We start from the raw sequence: 16752 nt of genomic DNA, 5'->3' as shown, positions 1-16752 counted from the left end.
CAAAGATTTAGGTCAGGGCTATGAGTGTTTCATTGAAGTGTAACACTCATAAGTTTAAACAATGAATTTTATGACCCAGACCTATTGATGAGCCACTCTATTATTAATGATGTACACCACCAAATAAACTACATAAATGTATAGACATGTCCATCTGTTGTCAGACGTAAAGGTGTGTTTGGTCCACCATTGGGCAAGTACTTCATCTTCTTTGTGGATGATCTGAACATGCCAGCACTGGAGGTGTACGGAGCCCAACCACCCATTGAGCTGCTCCGACAGTGGATGGACTTCAGGGGATGGTATGACAGAAAAGCCATTGGTAAGATCTTGCTCTCACTTTGTCCATTGTTTGGGTAAATTGCAGGGGATGGTATGAGAGGAAAACCATTGGTAAAATGTTACTCTCACCTTGTCAATCATTTGAGTAAAATGCTTGACCCTCTAAACCAAAGTCCGAATCTAGTACAGCTTCTCTTCCCATCTATAAACACATTTGATAATGATAAATATATTCATGCTAAATGCACCTGAAACATTTTGCAATTTCTTGTGTCAGGGGTCTTGTTTTTCTGGTGAGGAGTTACAGGATGGGAACGTGATGCAATTTGTCACGAATATAATTGTTACAGGTGACTTCCGCAACCTTGTGGATGTGAACTTTGTGTGTGCCATGGGTCCACCAGGGGGTGGCCGTAACCCAGTGACAGCTCGTTTCCTGCGCCACTTTAACTTCCTGGCCTTCACAGAGATGGAGGATCTCAGCAAAAAGAAGATCTTTGGTACCATTCTCAATTCCTGGACCAGTGAGTACATTATTTCATCGTTATACCTCATCAAAGATGGATAGAACTGTGGACTACTGATCCTACTGTTTGCTCATTATATAAACCCATTTATCATCCTGACCTACAAAAAGTATAGTTGCTCTAAAGTGGCAGTGATGTCCATCTGAATCTGTTTTGCTGTGTAGAATTATACCCCTTGCCTATGCCAGGATCCACTGACTGTGGGTTTGAATCCCACATTTCCCATAACTGTAAGGCCTTCACATCAGCTAGTCATCGTGCAATCTTTATACCTTCTGAAGGACAGTTTAAATTGTGGATTTCTCCAAAATATTGATCCTTCATTTATTTTAACTTTTGTTTAAACCTTTATCATCCAATTCTTAATTCTAAACTCTTCAGTTTAGTAACAGGTGCAATAGTGTCCATTTAGATCTGTTTTGACAATGCCAGGAGCCACTGGTTGTGTTTTGAAGCCCACATGACTGTAAGACCTGCCACATCAGACAGTGTGTTTGTCAGTACATTTGTATGTTGATCCTGTTGTCAGGTCAGAATTCCAGCCTGGCCCAGTACAGCCAGCAGCTTGTGGATACCTGCATTAGCACGTATAACACCATCACCACCCAGCTGCTGCCAACACCAGCTAAGAGTCACTACACTTTTAACCTCCGAGATCTCTCAAAGGTTTTCCAAGGAATACTCATGATGGATCCCACAAAAGTCCAGGTACAATGCAAGTCTTTGCTGCACAATTAGTGGCTTTGAACCAAGGGAGATAATTCTAACTGTAACTGAAAAACTCAAACACAAATGATTGGCTAAATTTTATAACATGGTTGCTAAAACAAGTGATTAATAATATTACATGATGTAAAAAATGCTTGTATATCATTATGTGTGTTTTTAGAGCTTGAGTGACATGTCTGTACTACCCAATTACTCTCACCTCATGGGCTCCATGTAAAAGCTCACCCAAAGAACTGGGAAAAACAATTTAAAAAAAAACGTATTTTACACACAAACAGAGAATGCTAAGAAGTGTCATGGCTAAAACAACTCCTTGTTTATTGACAGAGTGTGAGTGAGATGCTGCGTCTGTACTACCACGAGAGTTGCCGAGTGTTCCAGGACCGTCTGGTCAATGATCAGGACCGGCAGTGGTTCGAGGATTTGCTGAAAGATAAGATGGAGACAGATTTCAACATGAAATATGAAGATGTTATCATCAGGCAGCCTGTGTTGTTTGGGGACTTCATGCAGGCTAGTTCTGCTGATAGACCATACATCGAGATAGAGGACCACGATAAGGTGAGGATCCTGTAATAGACTTTTCTTGAGCTGTATTCCTCATTAGTAGGACAATCAGACTATTAGACATTAGCCAAACCTCCAAACTTTGTTTCATCTTCTTATCGTGAACAAATTAATACTGAACTTTGGAAGTAAATCCTGTTGTTACACTATCTTTTAATGTAACATGTTCTTTGAATATCTGACCATATGCTTGTAATCTAGTTTTGTATGAAAGTCATGGACGTAAACTTTGTTTGACAGAACCAGAATCTTGCTGAATTTTTTAAAAATTATGTCACTTAATGTAATGTTTACAAGTGTGACACACATGAAGATGATGTTTTTGATCACATTCGATGTTGATGTTGCAGATGGTGAAGGTTGTTGAAGAGTACCTGGAGGACTACAACCAAATCAACACCGCCCAAATGAAACTGGTTCTCTTCTTGGATGCCATCAAACATGTCTGTCGCATAAGTCGTATCATCCGACAGCCACTCGGCAACGCTCTCCTACTAGGAATGGGTGGCAGTGGACGTCAGTCACTCACCAGACTAGCCGCTCACATGTAAGTCTGTTTACTGCTGTCCACTTCTGTTCGCATCAAGGAAGTTTGTCCTATAGTCTTATGCTCGGCAACTACTTGTGCAGAGTTGTGTCCCTTGACTGTACCACATCAGTGGTTTCAATCCCAGATTCACACTGATTATGCAACTATGTTTACATTTACATGCATGTAGATTTCACAAGAGTAGTGAATGTCAAAGACCGGCATGACTTCTAACATGCACATGCTGTTATATAACTGAAATACTAAAGTGGTGTGAAAACCAACTCACCCAAAACTTCTCTGTTGATATATTTCAATTAAATATTACAGAAAATTTATCTTGAGAACATACATGTGATTCCAGGTTTGAATGGGTCAGCAAAACACAACCAAACTGAAAAGAATTGGATGTTGAGACTTTCCATTAGCTTGCTGAAAGCATGGAGTGTTTGTCGTGGTTTCTTTTATGGTCTAGGGCTGCGACAATTCGGATTGATTTTCGATTTTGATTATCACTCGTTCGGTTCGATATTTGAATACTTATTTACATTTCCACAGAGTCAGGATGTAATTTTGACATCAACTCAAGCAGTTTTGAGTGCTGAGATAAGGAGAAACATGGCTGGTGATGCTGGCAAAATTATCCAAAGAGAATTGTTATTAGTAGACATTACCAAGTTAATGATGGATTTCATGTTAAAAAGAGTCTGAGAGTTAAACTGAATCTGATGTTTTTACATCTATGAAGAATTGAATGAAAAATCACAAATCTATTTATATTGTTGCAGCCCTAACTTGGTCAAGATTTGATTACAGGCTTCTGTCATATGATTGTGATATTGATTACTGCAGCTTTGACTTACTTTCAGTCTGACTTACATAATTTTGATCTTTCACTTCAGGGCTGAATTTGACTGTTTCCAAATTGAACTAGCTAAGAACTATGGGATCCCAGAATGGCGTGAGGACTTGCGTAGTGTGATGATGAAGGCAGGACTGGAGAACAAGCCTATGGTGTTCCTCTTCAGTGATACACAGGTGAGTTTCTTTCAACATTTAGTGCTAAATCTGGGGACAAAACAGGGTCTTAACATTATAGTTAGTTTAGTTCACCTATACTGACACTATACTATGATTGTTAGTTACTCCCAAATCTATAGTTACATACAAGTTGACAGCTTGGTGTGAGAAGAAACACTTTACCTACAGTGCCACTCACTTACACCATAGAACATGTTAGCTGTGTATCTTAGTCCCAAAGGATACCTGGTTCTAAGATATTGACACTATACACACCTAGACCTTGTGACTATTGCTGTTGAATATGTTGACAGCCCTGTGTGGACTCATCCCCAATGTCCTGTTCCTCAAAGCAGTTGTAACACTATGATGGTTGTAAATCTCATGTCAAGAGATAGAATAGGCCTTCAGCAACCCATGCTTGCCTTAAAAGGCGACTATGCTTGTCGTAAGAGGTGACTAAAGAGGATCAGGTGGTCAGCCTAGCTGACTTGGTTGACACATGTCATTGGTTCCCAATTGTGCAGATTGATGCTCATGCTGTTGATCACTGGATGGTCTGGTCCAGAATCAATTATTTACAGACTGCCACCATATATCTGGAATATTGCTGAGTGTGATGTAAAACTAAACTGACTCACTCACTTATGTCAAATTATGGGAGTTACAATCACATTTGCACCATGATCGCTCTGAGGAAAAGGACCCAAGACCCTGCGTATGGCTGTAGGAGGATAGTGACTTGGTTGATTAGATATGATCATGAACACCCGATATGGATTGCTTGTTCATGATAGAAATCAGTGTATTGTATGGTGCAGGGTCCATTATATAGGGACTGACATAACATTGCTGCATTACAAAGGAATATCATGCTGGTAGGGTATGAGTACCCTGTCAAATGTTTTCAGTTGTAGGTAGATTTTGCTCTTGATTTCCAATTCACACACTGACTGAAGCTAGTATATGTTGATATCTCAAGACAATAAATCATTTTTGACAATTTCATATTACTGTACATCTCACAGTCTATCAACAGATATTTAATCAACAAGAGGTTATGTGAGTTTACATTATTCCTTCACGTAGATCAAGAATGAGAGTTTTCTGGAGGACTTGAACAACATCCTCAATGCTGGTGATGTTCCCAACATCTACGGCTTTGATGAGCAGGACCAGATCTACACAGCCATGAAGCCCATCGTCCAGGATCTGGGTCTCCAACCCACTAAGACAAACCTGTTCTCATGCTACACAAAGCGTATCCGTAGCAACCTACACACCGTCATCACCATGAGGTACGTAGCCAATCAGTGTGACAGATAGGGTCATATATAACAGTTATTCAGACATCTCTAATCAGCAACCATATGCTGTGGTTTTAAGGAAGTTCCCTTGACTCTGAGTCTTTGTTTCCAGCCCTATTGGTGAGATATTCCGAGCTCGTCTTCGTCAGTTCCCTGCCCTTGTCAACTGCTGTACCATTGACTGGTTCAGCGAGTGGCCCGAGGATGCTCTGCGATCTGTTGCTATGCGCTTCCTGACTGACATCCCAGACCTTGACACCACGGATGAGGTCATGGATGGCCTGGTAAGTCCTTCAGTTTCAACATGAAGTGTTTGGGGACCTTTCTTTTCCATTTATCTCTTCCCCTCTTGCTGTCCTAGCTACATTATATGCCAAAATGTTCCCCCAATGATTCATTGTTTGAGGGGCATATTCTAAAGAAGTAGATCAGTGACAAAATTGACACAACAGAAGTTGTTGTCCATAAAGTGTGTCTGCTTTGTCCCAAATGTTTACAAGAAGTGACTGGTGCATAGATACTTATAAGACTGCTCTGTAAAAGACTGTCACTCAATCACATTGACTTTCCTCAGACCTACAGACTTGCTGGGATCATGGTTGTTATGATTCTTTAGGTTATGTCAGGGTTAAATGTCACCTAATTGTATTAAACTGCAATACAAGATGAAGACGGCAGCATCCCAGCAGAACTAACCTCTCATCTCATCTGTGTGCAGGTTGTCATGTGTCAGGAGATCCACCAGTCTGTACACGTCAGCTCCCAGCGCTTCTTGGCTGAGTTGTCCAGACACAACTATGTGACTCCCACCAGCTACCTGGAGCTGCTTGGCATTTTCTCCAAGCTGATCGGGCTTAAGAAGATGGAGCTGAACACTGCCAGAAGACGACTAAAGACAGGTCTTGATAAGGTGAGTTCTCTGGAAACATATGTTAACATAACATCACATATGTCTGTTCCAGAAAACAATCATTGTGCACAGGAAAGACTTCCAGCTAATGCCATGATGTTACCGAACATCAGGTCCCATTTGCAAAGCTGTTATAGTGATATGATACTTCATAAAAGTCTTATGACAGTCCATTCTCTTCCCACAGAGGTTTCTGTGTAATGTAACACAGGAACATATGACGGGAGTAACTTCTGTGGGAAGAGAATGATGACAGTCATGGCAAGACAGTCACTTATGAGAGGTCTTAAGGAAGAATTTTGATTGAAGTATGTTACAAGTGATTGTGCTGTCAACGACTGATTCATCTGCTTACAGTCTAGCTGGATTATAACTGCAGCATAAAATAATATTCACTAACCTCATCTAATGATAATCATATATCTGTGGTACAGCTGCTGACAACTGCAGATGAAGTTGCAAAGCTGCAGGAGGAGCTGGCCACGATGAGGCCGCTGCTGGAAGAAGCTGTCCAAGAATCTGTCCACACCATGGAGAAGATTTCTGTTGATACGGTCAGTACCTGCTAGTTTTCTTCAGAGTTGAGATACAGCATGTCAACTTCCAGTAAATGATTCAAATATTTGAAACTAATATCCTCTTCAAATAAAGAAGGCATACATATTCCACTGTAATCAAGTTAGGAACACACGTTTCTTCCTTGTGATTTTAGTAAATCAGAAAGTAATAATGGTTAGTGTCGGTGGAGATTACTTTCACTGGTTATTCCTCTTAAGCCACTATCAAATTGCTTTGAATTCTTTAGTTCAATATGAAGTACTGTGTTGCCAATAATGTTGCATTTCTTCAGTTCATTGCCTCAAATGTTATACATAATTTTGTTGCCTACTACAGAAATATGCAGAGGAGACGAAGGCTGTGGTGCAGAAGGAGGAAGCAGAGGCTGCTGTCAAGGCCATGGAGACGCAGGCCATTGCTGATGATGCTCAGAGGGATCTCAATGAAGCTCTTCCAGCTCTGGTGAGTAACACAAAGTCTACTTGTCCCCTGTTGCAACGCATTACGTATTCAGCGGTGAATGAACATACATCTGTATGTGTGTCCTGATTCTTGTTAACACAATATCTCATGGTACATAGACCTGCATCACTCTCCGATCACAATCAGACGACATGTTCTTACACCTGGAATATAGTTCATCGCGGTGTTAAAAGCAAGTCACTCACTTTCTATTTGCCAATCAAGCTGTATTTCCAGAGCATTGCAAGTGTCCTATTTATGTTTCTTCTCACATTCAAAATGGCCTCTTTGAGATGCCTCTGGATACATGAGTTTGCATCATAACCACGTAGCTTGGTATAGGTTAAACTGGGGCTCATTTCACGAAGCAACCTTTACTGAAGTGATCTTTATCTCACAGTCTTTAACACTAAGGATTACCTTAATTACCTACAATTACCATAGTGCTTGGTGAAAGGAGGCCCGGATCTTGGCATTGACAGTTGCCATAAAATGTCTGGAACAATGCTGAATGAAACTTTAGCACTAGTGCTAACATTTACCAACTGAATGGTAGATTCCATCTTCAGTGCTGAGTTTGTTGTAGGATGCTGCCCTGGCTAGTCTGAAATCTCTGAACAAGAACGACGTGGTTGAGGTGCGAGCCCTGCAGCGACCTCCAGATGGTGTCAGGATGGTGATTGAAGCTGTGTGTATCATGAAGTCTGTCAAACCAAAGAAAGTTGCAGGAGACAAGGTACGTGGACACTTCCAGGTTATTTAATCTACAGCACTAAACATATCAGAATGGGATGAACGGACGTTCTTTATCCAAGAATTGTTCCAGGTCATAATCATCAAAGCATCCACAGAGCAATACAAACATTTCTTCTTTCTGTTCTGCACTGTGTCTGAGATTTTATTGCTGGATAAGTGATGGTTGGTGACATATTGTCACAGTATGTTTGCAGTTGAGCTACAGGCTGTGGCATGATGAACAGAGAGGGCTATGTATGGGGTTGTGGAACATCTTATTGTAATGTGATGTAATAGCGCTGTGGTTTTCATGACAGACAGACAGCTGTGGTGTTGGTAAGAAACTGATATTCACAAAGTAACTCCATATTGTGCTTGTGCAGCCTGGCACAAAGATTGATGACTACTGGGAGCCCGGCAAGGCCTTACTGCAAGATCCGACCCGCTTCCTTGAGAGTCTGTTCAAGTATGACAAGGACAACATACCTGAAGATGCCATCAAGAAGATTCAGCCGTATATTGATGATGACGCCTTCCAGCCAGCAGCCATTCAGAAGGTACTTCAGAGATCTGGGTTGCAGTACTTGTATCAGTCTTGTGTCAGATTAGGAATTTTACAAATTATTTTCTTTCAAATGTCAGTATGAATGCAAAATGACCTTGAGGATGTGTTAGATGAATAATATGACTATATTCTCCTATTACATTCCCAGGTGTTTAACATCCATACTACCTTCAGTGTATTATCCTTATATTCTCTCTCTCCCCCTCACCCCCTAACCCCAACACAAACACTCCCCCACAAACCTCACCACCACCACCACATGCTTTCTAAGGAGCAGCTGAACAAGATGTCATCCTTACATTGCCCTCATACTTTCTGAGGAGTTAATATGTGAAATTCTATCACTGCCTTATCCTCATACTTTCTCAAGTGTCTGTGGGAAAGATGTTGTCATTGTATTTATCTTCCTGTCTTCAAGGTGTCCAAAGCCTGTACCTCTATCTGCCAATGGACACGAGCCATGCACAAGTACCACTTTGTGGCTAAAGGTGTCGCCCCCAAGAGAGAAAAGCTGCGTATAGCCCAGGCAGACCTGGCAGAGACTCAGCGCATCCTGGATGCAGCCAAGGCCAAGTTGCAAGAAGTGGAGGAGGGCATCGCCACACTGCAGGCCAAGTATGAAGACTGTGTCCGCAAGAAGGACGAGCTGGAACACAAATGCTCAGAGTGTGAAGCAAGGCTTGTCCGAGCAGACAAGGTATTGTGAATGTTTTGTTATATTATGATGTTATTGATGTCAGTGAACATGTGACTGTAACAATCAGTCCTCTGTCCTGTTCAGATTAATCATCCTTATTCCATCACATCTGAGGCAGTGAGATCAGTATCTGTTGCTAGTCATAAAGCTGATATATATTGACTTGGTGGTTTCATTGCTTGACCTTGAAGAGTACATGTCATTATTTGTAGCCACCTGTTTCCTTAAAATCGTTTTCACACACTCACTTGTTCCAATATATTATAATATGCCCATTTGATCATAAGAAGATGAAATATAGACTGAAATCCTAAATGTCAACATATTCAAAGAAACATGTCCTCTTCTTTTTCCCCCAACGTATAGCTGATGTATTCATGTTTCTCCCTGTAGTTGATTGGTGGACTAGCAGATGAGAAGGAAAGATGGAAGGAGTCAGTTGACAGACTGGAAATGGTGATCGACAACATCACTGGAGATGTCCTCATCTCCTCGGGATACATCGCTTATCTCGGACCCTTCACGGTATAAGACAAAAACATGTTTTTGTTTTGTTAATATTATTATTGACATAGGATTCTTAAACTGGACATTTCAATGCCTATATGTCCCCAAGGAGGACTTCTGAAAGAGAATGTTGTAGTTGCTAAACGCAGCAGCATAAAACCCTTCTGATATGAAGAAACAACCTGTTCTATGTTCAGGGAGAGTACCGACAGCAGATGCAGTGTGAGTGGGTAGAGAAGCTGGACAAGCTGAAGGTACCCCGGACAGATGACCCAACACTTGTGTCCACCATGAGTGATGCTGTCAAGGTCCGAAGCTGGCAGATCTGTGGGCTCCCCAAGGACAGTCTCTCGGTGGAAAACGGTGTCATTGTCCAGTTCTCACGACGTTGGTCCCTCTTCATTGACCCTCAAGGACAGGCTAACAAGTGGATTAAAAACATGGTGTGTTAGATGTATATAGGCAAACCCTCATCCTTTCTTACTCACACGTTTTGAACAATTTCATATCAAAATATTTCAAGTTCAGACAAGAATATGTAAGAGTAAACCGCATGTTACCATAGAAGTTTTGGAAGTTCAAGATTCTGAAAGTATGTTTAGACTATTTATGACTGTAAAGCCATAAATATTAGTGGATTATGTACAGCTGTGAGACTGTAAATGTGTTCGGATATTTTTACAGGTGTCAGTCCACATATTTTCAGCACTTATGTTGTAATGTGTTATTACCAAGGGGCATTTTGTCTGTTCCAGGAGAGAGACAATGGGCTTGACATCATCAAGCTGTCAGATCGTGACTTCCTCAGAAGTTTGGAGAATGCTATCCGGTTTGGCAAGCCCTGTCTCTTGGAGAATGTCGGTATTGAATTGGATCCAGCCCTTGAACCGATTCTACTAAGACAGGTGAGCTAAACACCAGGAACCAGTTCATTGTTGAGTCAATCCTACGTATCAATCAATCAATCCAAAAAATTTGAGATGATTCTTATGAGGTCAAAGGCCTATTTAACTGGGTTTTTTTAGCATTAGACAAAATTTCTTATTCCAAATTTTTGTCCAACCTGAAAATATATGGTTCACATGTCCCATATTCACTGTGAGAATTTAATTTTATCAGTACATTGTGGTACATGAGTCAATATTCCTGCTGATGTTTATGTTTAGAATTGATCTTCAGTAACCCATGCTTGTTAAAAGATGCAACAAACAGGATCTGGTGGTCAAGCTCACTGACTTGCTTGACATTTGTCATCATATCCCATTTGCTCAAGATATTGTTCACTGGATTGTCTGGCCAAGATTGAATTATTAACAGACTACTGCCATATAGCTGGAATATTGCTGAGTGCAGTGTTAAACAATCAACTAAACCTAATTATCGGAGTGGTATAAACTGATGCAGCTATCGGTGAAGTAACAAGAGTCTTATGTTCATACAGACTTTCAAGCAGCAAGGCAGCACTGTGATCAAGCTGGGTGATGCTGTCATCCCTTACCATGAAGATTTCAAGTTCTACATCACCACCAAGCTGCCCAATCCACACTACACTCCAGAAGTGTCAACCAAAGTCACTCTCGTCAACTTCACCCTGTCACCAAGGTAATCACTTGATCCTGACAGTCAGGACCACATCTGTCAGTGTTCTTTACTTCTGTCTGTTATTTTTTCATTGCTGTCTGCTGAGTGATTAACTGTCCTCTGTTCATTTGTCTGCCTTTGTTTCTTTCTGTCTGTTCACTGTCTACTCAATAATTGTATCATGATGAATTACCCTGTTTAATACCTTTCTGCTGTGTGTTCACAAATGTCTGATGTGTTCTCACTACTCTGTGTTAAATGGTCTTCACTGCTCCTAATTGCTGTCTGCTATGAGTTCTGTTCACCTGTATTTGTTCACTTCAGCAGAGCTCAGTCTTTTGTCCGTTCACCTATGTTTTTATGCTTTCCGTGCTGCCCTGTGTACCACCACTGCTGTCTGTTTGCATCTACCCCATGTTCACTGCTGACTGTTGCATATTTTAGTGGTCTGGAGGACCAGCTGCTGGGTACAGTTGTGGCAGAAGAGCGACCAGACTTAGAGGAGGCCAAGAACCAGCTAATTGTGAGCAATGCCAAGATGAAGCAGGAACTGAAGGAGATCGAGGACAGGATCCTGTATCGTCTTAGCTCCTCTGAGGGAAGCCCAGTCGATGACATCGATCTTATTCAGACACTAGAGGCTTCCAAAATTAAGTCCTTGGAAATCCAGGTTTGTTTCTTTCTTATTTCTGTTAGTTGGGCTCTATCCTTCTTTTAGCAGTACATTATTGCAGGGAGACACTGGTCTGATATATTGTAAATGAACCGTCTGACACCACAGTTAGAGGTGAATTCTGAAGTTGGTCATTGAGGTTTCTTTGTGTTGTTAAAGCGAATTCTCCAACTCCCAACAGGCCAAGGTGGTGGTTGCTGAGCAAACAGAGAAGGACATTGACCAGACTCGTAGTCAGTACATCCCGGTTGCCGTTAATACTCAGATCCTCTTCTTCTGTGTGGCTGACATGGCCAACATCGACCCCATGTACCAGTACTCCCTGGAATGGTTCATCAACATCTACCTTAGTGGTATCGCCAATGCCGAGAGAGCAGGTAGCAAGGTCTTCTCTGGTTCAGCATTCAGATACAACTAGATGATTTATCTGTTATCATTCTCGGATCTGCAAATTTGAAGCTGATATTTAATGGCAGCATATGCCTTGATAGTTCTGGTGACTGTAAGATTCCACTTTTTGTTAACATATGACACTTGCACATTATCGCCAGCAAAGTAAGATGCCAGACCTGCACATCTTGTCCTTGGTTTATGATTTCATGGTTTCAGTACTTGATGCCAAAAGTATTGTCCTGAGAACTGGTATCTTTCATTCCACAGACAACATTCCTCAGCGTATCAAGAACATCAACAACTACTTCACCTTCAGCCTCTACAGCAATGTCTGCCGCAGTTTGTTCGAGAAACACAAACTTCTCTTTGCATTCCTCCTCTGTGCCAGAATCAAGATGCATAATGGCTCCATCAATATGGTTTGTAATTTCAAATACTGTTGTGTCAAAAAGTTGAATAGACCTATGTAAAAACATGAGATATCCAAGGTTCCAACACAGTCCCAGCAAGTTCAGCACATCCAGCAATGTCTGACTGAATGTCATCTAACTGACATGTGGTCTCAATAAACTCATGAAACAAATTTCATTTTGGCCATGAAATATCAGCATGAAAATGTCTGACGCTCCAGATTGTTTTGTATGTAACATTCTTGTAACCTAGTACAGTTATTGCTGTAACAACATAATATATTGCTGTAAGGGGGTCATATGTTGCTGTAACCTAGTACAGTTGTTGCTCTAACAGCATAATATATTGCTGTAAGGGGGTCATATATTGTTGTAACCTAGTACAGTTATTGCTGTAATATATACAGGGTAATATTTTGCTGCAACAGGATGATATTTTTCTGTAGCAGGGTGATATGTTGCTGTAACCTAGTATATATATTGCTACAACTGAGCTCATATTGTTGAAAGATTTATATATCTCTGCATCAGTCATACATTACTGTAACTGAGTACATATGTTGTGGTGTTACAGGATGAGTGGAGGTTTTTGATTGCTGGAGGTACAACAAAACCAGAAGAGTTACCAAATCCCGCCCCTGAGTGGATATCAGACCGCTCGTGGCAGGATATCTTAACCCTGGGTGTTTTGCCAAAGTTTGTCAACTTCCCTGGAGACTTCAAGAATCATCTTGATGGGTTCAAGATGATCTTTGATAGTACAGAACCACACAGGTGAGACAACAAATGAACACTAGAACTGACTGAAAACTGATTGTGGTAATTTGTTGGAATCCCAGGTTAATACTGCATATGACTTGTGTCAACAACTTGCTTGTTCTCATTGGTTCAAGTGTCTATGTCACAAAAGGGCTCTACACATTAATTTAGCTGACAGAACTGTGATCTAAATGAATTACTGTTCAAAATGGTACTAACACAAAACATGTTGTCATACTGATATCTCTTTCTCTTGGAATATTTTGACAGCAGAAGTAAGAAAATAGTGTTTTGTGAATTCATGGCATTCTCTGTAACTTTACGGTGGTTCTGGGTTCTTTTGTACTTTCCTTGTCCACTTAATTTTTTAACATTGATGTTCTCACAATGGCCCCTTGTCTTACCAGCTTTCTTGTGATCAATGCAAAGGTTATGATTTGGGATCGGCAGTGTTGATTTTGTACATTGTTGTAAACATTTGACTTTTGTCCACAGGGAACCTCTGCCGGCTCAGTGGAATGATGACCTGGACAGTTTTCAGAAGATCATTGTGCTGAAATGCTTGCGTCCAGATAAAGTGACCAATTCCATGCAGGATTATGTGGCCGCAAACCTGGGTCAGAGATTCATTGAGCCTCAGGTAAGTATATGTTGGCCTGGCTGCCCTGGTGTCTGTTCATGCCTGTAAAATTTGTACATGGGACAGAATAGGTCACCAGCATATTATAGCATCTTACAAGGAGTCACCCTGTTGGTTGTCAGGCTCCATGACTTGATAGATGATGAACCCGTGTTGCTCAATAAGATTACCCTTCAGCTTTGGTTATAAACCCTTTCAAAAGCTGCCTTAGCAACAGGTGTTCCTGTTTAAATATTATAAGTAACTGTATTGCTATTGCTGACTTTAGTGTCTTAGTCCTATTAATTGTCAAATTCTGTCTGTCTGTGCTCTGATGCTTCTGACCGATGTATTTGTGCCCACTTCAGACTGCTGACCTTCACCTTGTGTACAAAGACTCCTCCCCAACCACACCACTCATCTTTGTTTTGTCAACCGGTACTGATCCAGCAGCTGACCTTTACAAGTTTGCAGAGGAGATGAGATTTGCCAAAAAACTGTCAGCCATTTCTCTTGGTCAGGGACAGGTGAGAAATGATACAACACTAATAAAATTACCAACACTGTATGGCTTATTCCTCTAAGCAGCCATGTTATTTTGAATGCAAATATGTTACTACAAATACATAAATATTTCTACATGTACACATATTACCTTTGAACACATGAAGACCTGGGTAAGATGGTGTTTAGTAACCGATGCTTGTCATAAATGGTAACTAATGGGATCAGTTGATCAGATTTGCTGACTTGGTTGACACATGCCATTGTTCCCCCTGTTGCAGAGATCAGTGCTCATGCTTTTGATCACTGGAATGTCTGGTCCAGACCCGATCATTTGCAGACTGCTGCCATATAGCTGTAGTATTCCTGAGTGCAGCTTTGAAGAACAACCAAACCAAACCTTTGATAGTTTGCATACAAAAAGGGTGAAAAGATTGTAAAATATAAGGGGATGTAACTCTTGCTTCTTTACTGTATTCACCAGCTAGGATGTTAGCCATGCTATGTATATTTTGTTTGGATGAGACAAGAACATGATGTAGTTTTTGTTATACCTAGGGTCCCAGAGCAGAAGCTATGATGCGAAGCGCCATGGAGAGAGGGAAATGGGTGTTCTTCCAGAACTGTCACTTGGCGCCATCTTGGATGCCTTCCCTGGAGCGACTCATTGAACAGATTGATGTGGACAAGGTTGGTTAATTTTGTTATTACAGTCATGTAATAATGGATCACATTTCAATGGATCACTTCAGCATCATCTGCAACATATAATCCATCAAGTCTCCAGATGAATATCAACAAATTAGCTATTGTCACTTCGATCATCCTAATACTCTACATGATTGCTTCTCAGCTTGGGCAAAGTGGACATAAATGTTCATCTTTCATGTATCACTTGCAAGTTCTGATAATGCTGATAATATTAAATTTGATACTTACAGACTAGTTTGCCCCCATCTTGTTTCTGAGTTGATCTTTAGCAACCCATGCTTTTCATAAGAGGTGGGGTGATCAGGCTTGTGGACATGGTTGACACATTTCTCCGTATCAGATTGATGCTGATGATGATGATCACAGGATTGTCTGGCCCAGACTTGATTATTTACAGACCACCACCCTATAGCTGGAATATTACTGAGTGCAGCATTAAACAACCTTAAATCAATCAATATGGGTTTGTTATGTCCATGCTTGTAGGTTCATGAAATTGGTAGCATCCAAGTTCTGCTTAACTTTCTTTCCACATCAAACTGAAAAGCGATGATTTTACTAAGATTCTGTCCCTCAGTATCAGGAGGTGGGAAGTAGTAACTGGTTTGTCTATACTACCAGGTGCATCGAGACTTCCGCCTGTGGCTAACCAGTATGCCAAGTGACAAGTTCCCAGTATACATCCTTCAGAACGGCTCCAAAATGACAGTGGAGCCGCCCAAAGGAATCAAGGCCAACTTGCTCAAGTCCTACGCTGGAGTGAATGACGACTTCCTCAACTCGTGTGGGGATAAGGTATATTGACTATTATTTTCTTTCATTGGTGTCAAAATTCCTTGGAGGACAATTTTAAACAGGAAATGTCCATGTCCTTGAATTTGTGGAGTAGTTATTTCATGTGATAATCAGTGTTACATTTGGGTGAAATTTTGAGTGGGTCCAAATTGATGAAAATAATGTTTCTGGACCCCCTCTAATGTTAAATAGATGGGCAGATGTAAAATAGAGGGGGTCCTCACTGAATTTGATGAGTCAAAACACTCAAAAACCCTCTCTTGAGCCAACACTGGATAATAAATGCAATATGACCTTGTGCTAGGTCATGAACTGCTTTTGTGACCAACTATACAGAGTCCTCCATACACCTGTAAGTGGTGTCCTGAATCCACAGGTATTTGCATTAGAACCTCAATACTCCAAACATGTTGTTTTCCAAATTATATGATTGCAAGGTTCAAGACAAAACACAAGGATATACTGGACATTCTCTTTAGCTATTATTGTCCAGACAATGTGTTAGTAATGTAATTTGGATTAGAAAGGTTTCACTTTATACAGTTTGTACAATAGAATTGTTAATTTACCACTGTTATTTCCAGATGATTCTAAGGAAGGGTGAACTTGTAAAGGTAGCCACCAGTTCATCAACTGGGGTCAATGTATCTAGTCGGCATCGCCTCTCTCTAAAGCAAATCTTTACTCATTCATCTCTGATTCAAAATTCTACTCTTTCTTCTTCTGTCTATCCCAGGGGACATCCTATGTCAATAATGGTTTTGGGTTCTGTTGTGTAAGGTTTGGTTTAGGAGAGATTGGTATTGTGGTGTATAGTGGAGCATGTCAGAGGGATTTTCAGGGTGCTTTACCAAGTCATCAACCTCAGCTCATGCACCTTCAGCTTTCAGTCAGCTCTTCTCATTGTACAGT

At 40.9% G+C, this 16752-nt stretch overlaps 1 protein-coding gene across 1 annotated transcript in view; it reads left to right on the top strand.

The window, feature by feature from the left end:
* Window positions 1-16752, top strand: part of LOC137286460 (dynein axonemal heavy chain 1-like) — a 91977-nt gene that overhangs the window by 46711 nt on the left and 28514 nt on the right. The window contains exons 46-72 of the mRNA XM_067818344.1: window positions 165-322; window positions 633-806; window positions 1339-1517; window positions 1866-2099; window positions 2456-2652; window positions 3537-3672; window positions 4744-4952; window positions 5074-5245; window positions 5680-5871; window positions 6306-6425; window positions 6766-6891; window positions 7478-7627; window positions 8010-8183; window positions 8610-8888; window positions 9282-9413; window positions 9593-9838; window positions 10151-10300; window positions 10837-10997; window positions 11421-11646; window positions 11831-12026; window positions 12310-12461; window positions 13027-13226; window positions 13707-13851; window positions 14199-14357; window positions 14893-15024; window positions 15667-15840; window positions 16425-16454. Of these exons, the coding sequence (XP_067674445.1) occupies window positions 165-322; window positions 633-806; window positions 1339-1517; window positions 1866-2099; window positions 2456-2652; window positions 3537-3672; window positions 4744-4952; window positions 5074-5245; window positions 5680-5871; window positions 6306-6425; window positions 6766-6891; window positions 7478-7627; window positions 8010-8183; window positions 8610-8888; window positions 9282-9413; window positions 9593-9838; window positions 10151-10300; window positions 10837-10997; window positions 11421-11646; window positions 11831-12026; window positions 12310-12461; window positions 13027-13226; window positions 13707-13851; window positions 14199-14357; window positions 14893-15024; window positions 15667-15840; window positions 16425-16454 (4603 nt within the window). The remainder of the gene's footprint in view (window positions 1-164; window positions 323-632; window positions 807-1338; window positions 1518-1865; window positions 2100-2455; window positions 2653-3536; window positions 3673-4743; window positions 4953-5073; window positions 5246-5679; window positions 5872-6305; window positions 6426-6765; window positions 6892-7477; window positions 7628-8009; window positions 8184-8609; window positions 8889-9281; window positions 9414-9592; window positions 9839-10150; window positions 10301-10836; window positions 10998-11420; window positions 11647-11830; window positions 12027-12309; window positions 12462-13026; window positions 13227-13706; window positions 13852-14198; window positions 14358-14892; window positions 15025-15666; window positions 15841-16424; window positions 16455-16752) is intronic.

This window comes from Haliotis asinina, chromosome 6, assembly GCF_037392515.1.
Source record: "Haliotis asinina isolate JCU_RB_2024 chromosome 6, JCU_Hal_asi_v2, whole genome shotgun sequence".
NCBI lineage: Eukaryota > Metazoa > Mollusca > Gastropoda > Lepetellida > Haliotidae > Haliotis > Haliotis asinina.
The sequence above is the reverse complement of the archived record's forward strand: the minus strand, read 5'-3'. Positions and strand labels throughout refer to the sequence as shown.